A 12,415-nucleotide genomic window follows, 5' to 3' on the forward strand; every position below is an offset into this window, starting at 1 on the left:
TGGTTTCACTAAAATGAGGCATTTCCAGCTGACTTCATTTCCTTTCTTCAATATACCAGCACATTAGGCTACTTCCAAAGACAGTGCATAGTACATCTGTCTGCCAAACATGACAAAATTTTTAGTGTCCTTTTTAGGAAAGATGAAGAAACGGGCATATGAAGTGACTGGTAGTTACTGCAACAACTGTAACCAAAGTACTAATTAATGGATCACTCATCTGAAGTGCAGTGTATAGTGGCATTCTGAAGAGTCCCTGTATTGCATCACATTCAATTCAACATGTATCAACAACTTAGACAAAGCCACTAAATACCAAAGGTATGCTTTATCAAAATTGGAACTGATGCAAGGCTAAGTGGAAAAACCTGAATTCACAAGAACCTTCATAAACTAAATTCAGTAAGGATGAATGCTGTCCTTCAATTAGGTTAATAAGAGACTGTATAAAGACTAGGCGTGGACTTGGCTTACCAGCAATACCTGTGAAGCTCAGCAACAGACAGCAAACAGTATGACAGCCTGGCTAATAATGATGGTGGTAATAACAACATACACCAACCATAACAGCCATAGGAGAATCACTCTGAAGTTGGCAACAGTGCTCCTGAACCCTGCCCTAGTTCGATCACAAAATTGTGTTTAATTCTGAGCAACATACTTTAAGAGGAGTGAAAGAGCCAACCCTAGGCTGGTCTGGAATAGATATCATGTAAGATTTCAGAACATGTGAAGCCTGAAGCATATGAAGAGGTGACCACACAGAAGAAACAGGACTTTCTGTCTAATTTCACATGTGCTGTTTATAGAGAAATTTGGTGACAATCTTCCAACAATGAAATTCATCCTTTGCAGGGGTGACGAATGGCTCCATCCAGCAGTGGCTGAATGAAAATGATGATGAAATGATAAAAAAACATCGACAGTAGAGGTATACCACTGTTTCTAGCTCGGAGACTATTTTTCTAGTACATATTTAACCTGTTAGAGAAGAACTGGAATTCTAAACTTTTCTAAGCATTTAAACAAAATGGTGTTTTTGTCTTTGTAAATTTTTTTGAGACAGGGTCTCACTATGTTGCCCAGGCTGCTCTTAAGCTCCTAGGCTCAAGCAATCCTCCTGCCTCAAGCCTCCTGAATAGCTGGGATTATAGGTGCACACCACCAAGCCTGGCTAGTCTTTGTCTAATTGAATGGCGTAATTTATCAGCACCCAATTGACCCTTCTGAAATGAGTTCTCTGAACTGTTTGAGAACCACGAGGAATCTTGCTAAACAGGTAGATTTAATAATATTTCCATGCCTGATTTGCAGAAAACCACTGACGTGAGGTGGGCTCCCTTCTTATTAACGGTTTCTGCAGTCCGGAGTCAGTGTGGAAATCAGGTTCTGCTGAAACCTACAGGATAGCTAAGGATGTCAGGCAGGAGAGGGCAAGGACTCAGAGACCCTCCAGCAGTAGGAAGTCCATCAACTACTTCTGTCTGGCTCTTCCTAGGGCTTTCTTATATTATAGTTCAAGGACTTTTAACATCACATGCTCATAGTGTTGTCATTAACTCTAAATCCTTCAGGGTTACATTATAGAAGTGATACAATTACACAATTAAATATTAGAAATGACCACCGAGTATATTCTGTTTATTGTTTATGATTTACACAGAAAATGATGGGCTGGGGTTGTAGAACAATAAACCAACCATTACATTTAGACCTGGGCTTTTGAAAAACTTGCATTCCATTTTAACAATTCATATGTATCTAACAAATACATAAATCCAGATCACAAATAATCTTAAGAGTTAAACAATTAAGAAACACAAAAGAAAACCACATAGATCTACCTTTAAATATCAGCATTCATATTACAAGAAATAAGAAAATGTTAAAAAAATAAAATTAGGTTAAGTCACAACATAAAATAGAGAAATAAGATAAATGCTATTTTATTAATATTCATACTTATTTCTAATTTACCTTCATATAGTCTTAACTTTTTCAAAAGGATCCAAGATATGACCAAATAATATTTTAGTATCTGAACTTGCCAGCCTTAGCTATACCAGAGCTTGTTACCTTGAAAATCCTAAAACCTCAATTTTCTTTTTCCTTTTTAAAATTTAAGCCAACTCTTACTCAACTTTTCTCCTTCACAGCAGCTGTTTATAGATAGTAGGGAGCCAAGAATGAAGGACAGTAACAGATGGAAAGCAAAAAGTACAACAGCTATCTTAAGTTCTGCTCTCAACATTGCTGGTTGAGTTTGGAACCAAAACCTCGTAACAACTGGCAGATAATAGCTAAATCTTAACAGGCAAAGAAGAAATATTTTCTTTGGGACAGCTGCTATCTAGAAGAAAACCAAGGTCCCTTAATATAGTCTAAATATAATGTGTGGCTTATTATAGAGAAATCTTTAGCAACGTAAGTTTAACCAGTAAGTGTCACAACTGATCAACAGTACTTAAAAGGAAACAAACAAACAAAAATCACACTAGCCACAAATTTCCACAATATACATATGAAATTAATTTTAATCTGATTTGACTCCTTGACACTAACTGATCATTAATGAAATATGGTATGGAAAGATCACAGAGTAGAAAACAAGCAAAGATTAGTTTATACAACAATGACTATATACATCAGAGGGAAAACATGCTAGCTAATGCAACATTAAGGCCTGAATGTAAGCATTTCCAAAGTCACAGAAGCCCCAAAGAACTCCTAAATTACAAATTCATCACATTACATGCATGCAATGTTCACTTTTGTTTTACCCATAAAAGGATACACAGTATTTTGCTGTAAATACCAGACACATTTACAATATATGCAAAAATTAGAATGCAAGTGTTATGTTCCTTATATTTAAGCCTCAAATGTGCCAACAGTGAAAATTCATTTATTTTTAAAAATGAAAAAAAGAGACGGGATATAAATACTCAGAGGAATTACACAAATAAGATGTAACTCTGCATTTGGGAAGCCATATAAATATTCCTTTCATGTGCCCAAACTAAATTATCAATGGACCAATTAGATGGACGTACACTCACTATGTACTTTACTGTTTTACTTGCTCAAATGTGATATTCTAACAGTCATCATTCTCTAGTGTTAACATCAAATCACATTTGTAAGTGAACTATTATGTCCATGTTTGCACATACTCTTCTACTGTGTGTGATTACCTAAAGGAGACACTGTGCATCTTAGTTTGGGGTTATATAATTACAAAGATGACCCTGTGCAAGTTTTCAGACCTTCCAAAATACTGTAGAAGCAAAATTACCTTAAACTAACTATATCCAATATTAAACAAATGTGCCATGAGTGTTCTGGGCCTTCAAGTATAATTTTTACCAAGGAGAAACAGGTTGGGTGAGGTTAGAGAGGGTTTCATAAGGCCATCTAATTCAGCTCATTGTACCAAGCCCTGAGCACACTAGATTCTTTGTATGCTTTACTAACCTTATGTTAAGCACATCCACTGGTTTCATTAAGGATTTTACTACCTAACTTTATTTCAGGGGGAGTTACTTCTAAGATTTAAAACTTTTGTAATGTTCTGGCCAGAATTTTAGCCTTCATTTGGCATTCTGAAAAGTCCTAATTTTAAACAAAAATGGACTTTCTGAAAAATTTCTCAGCATATGAACCAAGAGGTTATGGCGTAGCAAAACCAAAGGGACTAGTGAAAAAGCATATTTTACAATTTGTTTCATTTCCAATGAAACCAAATTTTACTACTGTTGTGAACACAGTCTTAACATTTGATGCAAACAGGAGCGCTTAATTATAATCACTTAGTGGCAGTATTATAGACAAAGCCAGTAACGTATGCCACACAGATGATTATTTCTTCTGGAGGAAGTCAACTGATAAGCTTGGCTTTACAATTAATACAAACATATTCAACTAAAGAAAATGGATGCACTGTCTCAACATTCAGCTTGAAAATGTTTAATACTTTCTGCAAACCTAAATTTAGTTTAGAAAGGTTAATATTCTTTCTAAACTATGGCATATACTATATATAGCTTTTTTAAATATATTTATATATAATTATTTGCACATGAGATTTAGAAGGAATTTGCAGATTTACTTCGATACACTGATCTCATTTCAACTGTTAAGGTTTAGGGCGCTTCTGCAGTACTGTCATTTGAAGGTGGGGCATCAGGATCAGGCTCAGAGGAAGGAGCTGCAGATGCTTCAATAACTGCAGGTGGGAAATGACGGCGGCACACAGGGCATGTTCCCGACTGGAGAAAAAAAAAAACGTTAAGAGCCACCAGAATCATCTTAACTGCCACACAAATAACTTAATAAAGAAAAAACAGTATCATTATCCTAATAATAAATATCTTAACAACAAAAAATAAACTTCAAATCCACACAATGCAGAAAGACATTATTTTCATACTATTCCCTCTGTGCCCAATCAGACTCTAATTTGAGGGTAAACAATGTATCTTATTAATGTTCATATCTTTAAGGTCATTAATTCTCCTTCATTTAGTGAGTTTTAATTAAGAGCTGCTAAACTCAGCGGTGATGCAATGGCAGAGGGTGAGCAAAGAATCATGGCACATGTCCGCATGGAGGTCAGAGTTTAGCTTCAACAATAATCTGAACGGAATTATCATTATTTAGTCTATTATGCATTTATTAGAGAAACCACAGACCTACTTTAATTCACATCAAATCATTTATGATTTATTTATCATTTATGATTTGGTGTGAATTAAAGAAGGTCTATGGTAAATTAATGTAGATCTATGGCAAATTAAAGCCCCATTTTAGGGTAGCACAGATATGTCAAAGCAGATGGACTTCAGACTTTCTTTCTAAGCCATGACATTTCTTTCCAAAAAGAGGTAAGAGTGTCAGGTGCCTTCTAAATGACAAAACAATCAGCCACAGACCTTGGAGGGAAGGTGGGGAGGGGAAAGCAGTTATACTAGGAGTACAACATTCTAGGACCAATGGATGATTATAGAGCTACATTATCTGATAAAAGATTATCCCCTTGCAAATCTGGTCTTTTTCCCAAAGAGGACTCCCTGCTGGAAGGGAGGCTGAAGAGATCATGCTGTTTGAAGGCGACAAAGAACTGCATCTTGGGAACATTCTCCCCAGAAAAAAAGCAGGAAAGGCTTCACACTAAGATATTTCCTGACAGGAGAAAGACTGAAGAGACTGTTACCTTGAGTTACAGCAAAGTCTCAAGTATAATTCAAGGCTGTACAACATATATTATGTTTACCGTTTAAGAATTCATTTTAGGCCGGGCGTGGTGGCTCATGCCTGTAATCCCAGCACTTTGGGAGGCCGAGGTGGGTGGACTGCCTGAGCTCAGGAGTTCGCAAACAGACTGGGCAACATGGTGAAACCCCGTCTCTACTAAAATACAAAAAATTAGCTGAGTGTGGCAGCGTGCGCCTGGTAGCCCCAGTTACACAGGAGGCTGAGAAAGGAGAATTGCTTGAACCCGGGAGGCGGAGGTTGCAGTGAACCGAGATAGTGCCATTGCACTCCAGCCTGGGTGACAGAGCGAGACTCCGTCTCAAAAAAAAAAAAAAAAAATTCATTTCAGCAAACATTTATTGTGTACTTGCCATATAGATTGGGCCCAACAGTAACATTTTAGAGTCAAATCGATGAGCGTGGTCTTGGTGAACTATGTACTAGCTATTTAAACTTAGATAAGTAACAATCATTAGAAAACAGGAATAAAGATACCAGTAAGTCCTAATGTTCTGTGAGGATTAAAGGAGAGATCATGAATCATTAAAGAGGAATCATCTGACAGTGACTGACACACAGCAGGCACACAAAACACTGCTTCTTAAGTCTCTGAAACTATCGTGGGAGTTTAAAGACAGAATTTATTAAGGACAGAAAAGGTGGAATTTAAACTGCACCTACCTATATCATCTAATCTTACAGATGGTATAGGGAAAAATCATGCCAGACTTCAGGAGCAAATGTATAGAAACATAAGCAAATGTACAGAAAAGTAAATCTGAAGAAACAGGTTGAGGTCTAAATCACAGAAGGTCTTGAATGTCAAGATTAAAGCTTCAGATTATTCCACAGGTGACTGGAGGTCTCTCTCTTTCTTTTATGAGAAGGGAAGTACATGATCAGAACTATATTTCATAAGCAGCCTTTAATGACGGAATGATAGAAAATGAAGATTTGGAAGAGTGGGGGGTAGGAAGGGGGGAAGATAATGAGAAATTAGTTAATGGGTATAATGTATGTTATCCAGGTGATAGGATATCCTAAATGCCCTGACTGGACCACTACGTAACCTATGCATGTGACAAAGCTGCACATGTACCCCACAGATTTATGCAAATAAAAAAGAAATGAAAAGAAAGTACCTCTAAAGGAAGTAAGGAAATAAAGTAGGTAACTACAATAGTAGTTAAGACAACAAAGGTTGAAGGTCTAATGTATGGGAGTGGAAAGAAATGAGGGAATGGACCTCACAGACTCAGCCACGCTCAATATTGTTAAGAGTTGGTGGCTCTGCATTTTCTGCTTCCCCACTAATTTTAATAACACCTACTTTCACTACCACCACCATCATGTACAGACAGTGAAAAAGTCATTTTCTACTCAATTCTAATTTTCATTAGTAATAAGTTTACCATTACTTTTCCTACACTATATGTTTACTATGTGCCAAATACCATATTAAATTCATCACGAATTACCTACTTTAACTCTTATAAAAACCCTACAGGTTGGTATATTGTACAATACAGCCATCTAGGCTGTATTAATAAAATGCCAGATAAATAGGTCAAGAAAAATCACCTAAAATATTATTTCCCAAATTATGTTCTGGGAGAGGGGAGAGAGCAAGGAAAACAGTATTTTAAAACTAATTCAGAATCCAGCATTATACCTCAATCCAGAACGCCAGGAAGTCTCATGAGACTTGAGACACACATGATCTCTACACAGGCAATTACTCCTCAAATAGTACATGTTAGCACATGCTGTTTACTAAAGACTGCTAGCTCGTCTTTGTAACTTGCATCCTAAGTTTGTATTTGTGATTTTGTTGTTAATAAAATAAAAAATCTCTAATTTCTAATAACAGCTTTCATCTGATTTGTAAAATATTTACTGGGCACTTACTACCTGCCAGGCACTATGGGTTATCTCATATACAGATATTTTATAAAATAACAGTGAACATTTCTAAACTGGATTTCAGAGATTTTAAGTGGAGTTTTGAGAACAATGAAGTGGCAAATAGAAATAGAGGAACAGCAAGAAAGGAAAAGGAAAAAGAGGGAAGGAAGGAAAGCAAAGGGAAAAGGGAAGGAGAAAAAAAGCACTGGTTATAGGGGAAAAAGATAGTTGTATTCCTAAGTAGATAATCTGGGAAAGTGACTTGGGAATTCCTAGTGAGCTGGATGGTAAATATCCTTTATGCAAAAAAATAGACTTCACAGAGAAGACTGAAGTAAAACACTCACTTTATTTAAATAATTCAAATATGCTTAAGATTTATTGGGCAAATATTTGAAGGCAATATATAAAAACTGGAATAGGAGCTATTTGGTAGGTTATTAAATATCTTTCATATACATTTCAGAAACACCAACCCGTATTAGCAGAATAGCTGTATATTGTTATAGTACTTTGAGTAGTGCCAAAGGCTTCTCTGCTTGAGATACTTTTGAAAACACCAAATTTCAAGGTTATGATTAAAATTCTAATCAGCTTTATTCTAAAATAATTTTCAGATATTTAATCACTTCCTAAAATGATTAAAAGCATGTTATTGTTGGCTATGTTGTTTTTAGACAATGTTAATAAAATAAAATACTTCCATATTATCCCTGATTTGTAATCATTAAAGGCAACCAGTTTTTAACAATGAATTAAAAAGTACTACAAATTTGTAGCTAAATAAAACAGGTTTAAAAGATACTACCATTGGCTGGGCATGGTGGCTCACAACCTGTAATCCCAGCACTTTGGGAAACTGAGGCAGGCAAATCACCTGAGGTCAGGAGTTCCAGACCAGCCTGACCAACATGGCGAAACCCCGTCTCTACTAAAAACACAAAAAATTAGCCGGGCGTGGTGGTGGGTGCCTGTAATCCCAGCTACTTGGGAGGCTGAGGCAGGAGAATCGCTTGAACCACAGAGGCAGAGGCTGCAGTGAGCCGAGATCGAGCCACTGCAATCCAGCCTAGGTGACAAGAGCGAAACTCTGTCTCAAAAAAAAAAAAAAGAGATACTGTTATTATTCACTTGCAGAAGACACTATTAAAGTATTAAATTTTAAAATTTTAAATTAATTATTCTATCACTCACCTTTTGTAGCCAAATTGAGACACAAGGTTTGTGAAAGAAATGGTGACAGGGCAACTCTGTTGCTATATCATCCTTAATATACTCACTGCAACAGATTGGACAGCATTGTTCCTGACCAATAGCTGAAAACAACAAATAATTTAGATCAATCACATATAGTTCAATTTTAATAAAACTGAAAAACAATATATTATACTCAGAGAAGATACCTCTGAAAGACGAAAGAGCCAATCTTTGATCAGTTAATTGGCAAGCATTTCTGTCAAATACTTGGCAATTTGGAATCTAATAAATACTGATTTTGTAAAAAAGCTGACAAAGGAACATTTGTCTCAGTCTATCACTTGAAAATTAAAAATATTCTTATACTAGGTGAATTTGTAAGCATCTGGTTCTAATAAACAAATATTTAATCATCTAGGTACACTGATAATATACTTAAATGTGCAATGTGTTCCTCAACATTTGAGATCAACTCTGCCCTTACCAGTGTGATCTTCAAGAACAAGGGTCTCTGGAAGACCATCGATGCTTTCCTTACTGGCTGGTGGATTGGCCACCTCAACATCCACTGCAAGAGACTCTAAATGTGCCAGAGCAGTCTGAAAAACAAAAGGTACAGTTCTTTGTTAGGAAATACTTTAAAACAGTAACAGAAAACTATTTTTTAGGGTATCTTCAAAATTATATCACCATTATTCTCTTCTTGTTAGTTTCTTTTGCTTTAGTCCTTTGCTCCTTTTGCCTCTTCAGAAGAAACTACCACCATCACCAACAAACCAAAACATTAAATATACACGCAGAGCCCAACTTTCTACACGTGAAATAAAAATATATCTTGTCTCGGCTGGGAGCGATGGCTCATGCCTATAATCCCAGCACTTTCGGAGGCCAAGGCGGGTGGGTCACTTGAGGTCAGGAGTTCAAGACCAGCCTGACCAACGTGGTGAAATCCTGTCTCTAGTTAAAAAAATACAAAATTAGCAGGGCGTAGTGGTGCATGCCTGTAATCCCAGCTACTTGTGAGGCTGAGGCAGGAGAACTGCTTGAACCCAGGATGTAGAGGTTGCAGTTAGCCGAGATCATGCCATTGCAATCCAGCCTGAACAACAAGAGCGAAACTCCATCTCAAAAAAAAAAAAAAAACCCCGGGTGCGGTAGTGTGTGCTATAATCCCAGCTACTTGGGAGACAGGCAGGAGAACTGCTTGATCCTGGGAGGCGGAGGTTGCAGTGAGCTGAGATCACCATGCACTCCAGCCTTGATGATAGAGCAAGACTGTGTCTCAAAATAAATAAATAAAAATCTATCGGGTCTCAATAATCATCTACTTTTCCGTATTCATATTTTGAAGGAGTGGTTACTTTTTCCAACTATTGGTTCCTATGTGAGATCAATAACATGAAAGAAAGTAATAAACATTTTAGAAAGGTTCACTTCATGAAAGATAAAATGTGGCTGAGGCTACTAGATGCTCCAAGTATGGAAGCAAATAATGCGCCCCCGAATGGCTGTATCTACTACTGGCATGGATTTGGCACACCCACATTACCAGCTCACAAGTATTACTAGGTTATCTGGGTTGTGAATTTCATTTACAGGTTCAAATACCTATGTCAAATTACTGTTCTAACAAGGATGGAAAGAACATCAGATCATGTGATCATCTGGTATGCGTCATCCTCATCCTTTCTGGCTCCAATTAGACTAGAACAGCAGTTGAGACTTTCGTCTTTTTGTCTGCAACCTGTACAATTACTTGCTCTTGGTGCACATGCTGCTTCGCCTGCCTGGTGCTTTCTGTCTATCCTTTAAGTCCTATCACTCCCTCAGGGACTGCATAAGTCCTATCTCTTCCAGGAAGCCTGTCAGTGGTCCTAGACTGCACTAGTATCCTTCTGAACTGCTACTGTATTCAAAGAATTGGTATTACACAGTTTAATTATTACATGTTAGTATTATATCCTAATTACAGCATCATAAGATTATGGAGCTATGAAAGACCTTGGCTTCTTTGTAGGGATGAAAAACTTGAAGGAAATTTGACAACTATCAAAACTGGGCCTCCCATCCTGGTTGAAGTGCAGAATATTGTAGCTGCTACAGAAAACAGCCCAACAATTCCTCAAAATTAAAAACAGAATTATCACATAATCCAGCAATTCTAGTTCTGGGTACATACCTAAAAAGAACTGAAAGCAGGGACTAAAACAAGTATCTGTACACCCACGTTCACTGCAGCATTATTCACAAGAGCCAAAAGGTGGAAATAAATCAACTGTTCATTGATGGATGAACGGATATGCAAAATATGATGTACACATACAGAAGAATATTACTCAGCCTTGAAAAGGAAGGAAATTCTAACACATGTCACAACATGGATGAACCCTGAAGACATTATGCTAAGTGAAATAAGCCAGTCACAGAAGGATAAATACTGTATGATTCCTATATGAGATACCTAAAGTAGTCAAATTCATTGAGACAGAAAACAGAATGGTGGCTGCCAGGGGCTGGAGAGATGGGAAAATGTGGAGTTACTGTTTACAGCAATGTGAATACACTTAATTACACTGAACTGTACACTTAACTGTAGCAATAGTAAATTTTATGTTATGTTTATTTTACCATAATGAAAAAAAAATGAACAAGCCAGGTTTCCCATATAGAAGAAGAATTCTGCCTGACAGCTTAGCTAACACTGTATTCTTTTGGACGGCAAACTTAATATTTTATACATGCCTAAGGTTCTACGATAGATATTCCCGAAAAGAAATTGAGATAACTTATAATAGAGGATTACAACTTGCTTTGGGCCAAGCCTAAAGCAAAATCAGGACTAAAAAAGGAAAAAGCAAAAGGGTTCACCAAGAGTTAATAAACACAGTTAATATTATTGAACACCAAATTTGACTCTGGATATGCAGAGAAACATTGCAGAAAATAAGACACGCTGCTCCAGTAATTGAATTATTGCTTCTCAGCTCCAAATACACCTTTCATTTCTGCTCTTTGAAAACAGACTTGGGCATTTAAAATATTTTCCCTTTTGTTAGCCGACATGATTTTAAGTTTTGTCAGTAGAGGGTGCTGGAGAGACACTGCACACGTAAAGGACTTTGCTTCCTGGTTCCCTTGGGCTTGCCCCTGCAGTGGGCCAGGCTTCCCTGTGCACAGATGGCTTCTCCAGCATCAGGCTCCTCCATTGTGGGTGGCTTCTCCAGTGCCTGGCTCCTGAAGCACATGCCACTTATCCAGTAACTGGTAATTGCAGGACAAGGTGGCCAGTAGATTCTCCTGGTACTCATCTTGGGTGGTTCTGCAGCAGAGTACCTAGGGGCTTGGTCACATCACTGTGAAGCTTCTCTGGTGCCCCAGAGGGCAGATTCTTGCCAAGTTCCAGAAGGCAAATTTCCAGCAAGTTCTGCCAGCGCAGTACCATAAATACTCCTCCGTAAGCCATGGCTGTGTCCTTCCCAATAAGGTCTGGCTTTCAGCCTTAGAGGGGAGGGAAGTAGAGTGCTCTATCTCGGCCCTAAAGGTGTTCCTTAAATCTGCTAATCCTACATTCTTTAGAGTTTGCTTTATTTCCTACTAGCCAATCCTTTGGTATTCGAAACTTCTGTTGTAGTTAATATTTACAGTAAATTTTCCCTGTTCAAATTACTGTATTTCTCTCTCGGGACTGAACTCAGACTGATATAGAATTTGTATTAAGAGTGATCCCAGGACACATTTAAAGCAGTGTGTAGAGGGAAATTTATAGTACTAAATGCCCACAAGAGAAAGCAGGAAAGATCTAAAATTGACACCCTAACATCACAATTAAAAGAACTAGAGAAGCAAGAGCAAACACATTCCAAAGCTAGCAGAAGGCAAGAAACAACAAGATAAGAGCAGAACTGAAGGAGATAGAGACACAAAAAACCCTTCAAAAAAATCAATGAATCCAGAAGCTGGTTTTTTGAAAGGATCAACAAAATTGATAGACCACTAGCAAGACTAATAAAGAAGAAAAGAGAGAAGAATCAAATAGACGCAGTAAAAAATCATAAAGGGG

The 12,415-nt window shown here is 37.4% G+C and overlaps 1 protein-coding gene across 3 annotated transcripts in view; it reads right to left on the reverse strand.

Moving 5' to 3' along the window:
- Positions 1–1,611: 1,611 nt before the first annotated feature.
- PJA2 (praja ring finger ubiquitin ligase 2) overlaps positions 1,612–12,415 on the reverse strand; it is a 74,297-nt gene continuing 63,493 nt past the window's right edge. For all 3 annotated transcript variants that reach the window (XM_021939580.2, XM_021939581.2, XM_021939582.2), the window contains 3 exons: positions 8,840–8,954; positions 8,353–8,474; positions 1,612–4,268 (listed from right to left, as the gene is read on the reverse strand). In XM_021939580.2, the coding sequence (XP_021795272.2) occupies positions 4,143–4,268; positions 8,353–8,474; positions 8,840–8,954 (363 nt within the window). In that variant the 3' untranslated portion in view covers positions 1,612–4,142. The remainder of the gene's footprint in view (positions 4,269–8,352; positions 8,475–8,839; positions 8,955–12,415) is intronic.

The sequence above is a fragment of the Papio anubis genome, chromosome 5 (assembly GCF_008728515.1).
Source record: "Papio anubis isolate 15944 chromosome 5, Panubis1.0, whole genome shotgun sequence".
Taxonomy (NCBI): Eukaryota; Metazoa; Chordata; class Mammalia; order Primates; family Cercopithecidae; genus Papio; species Papio anubis.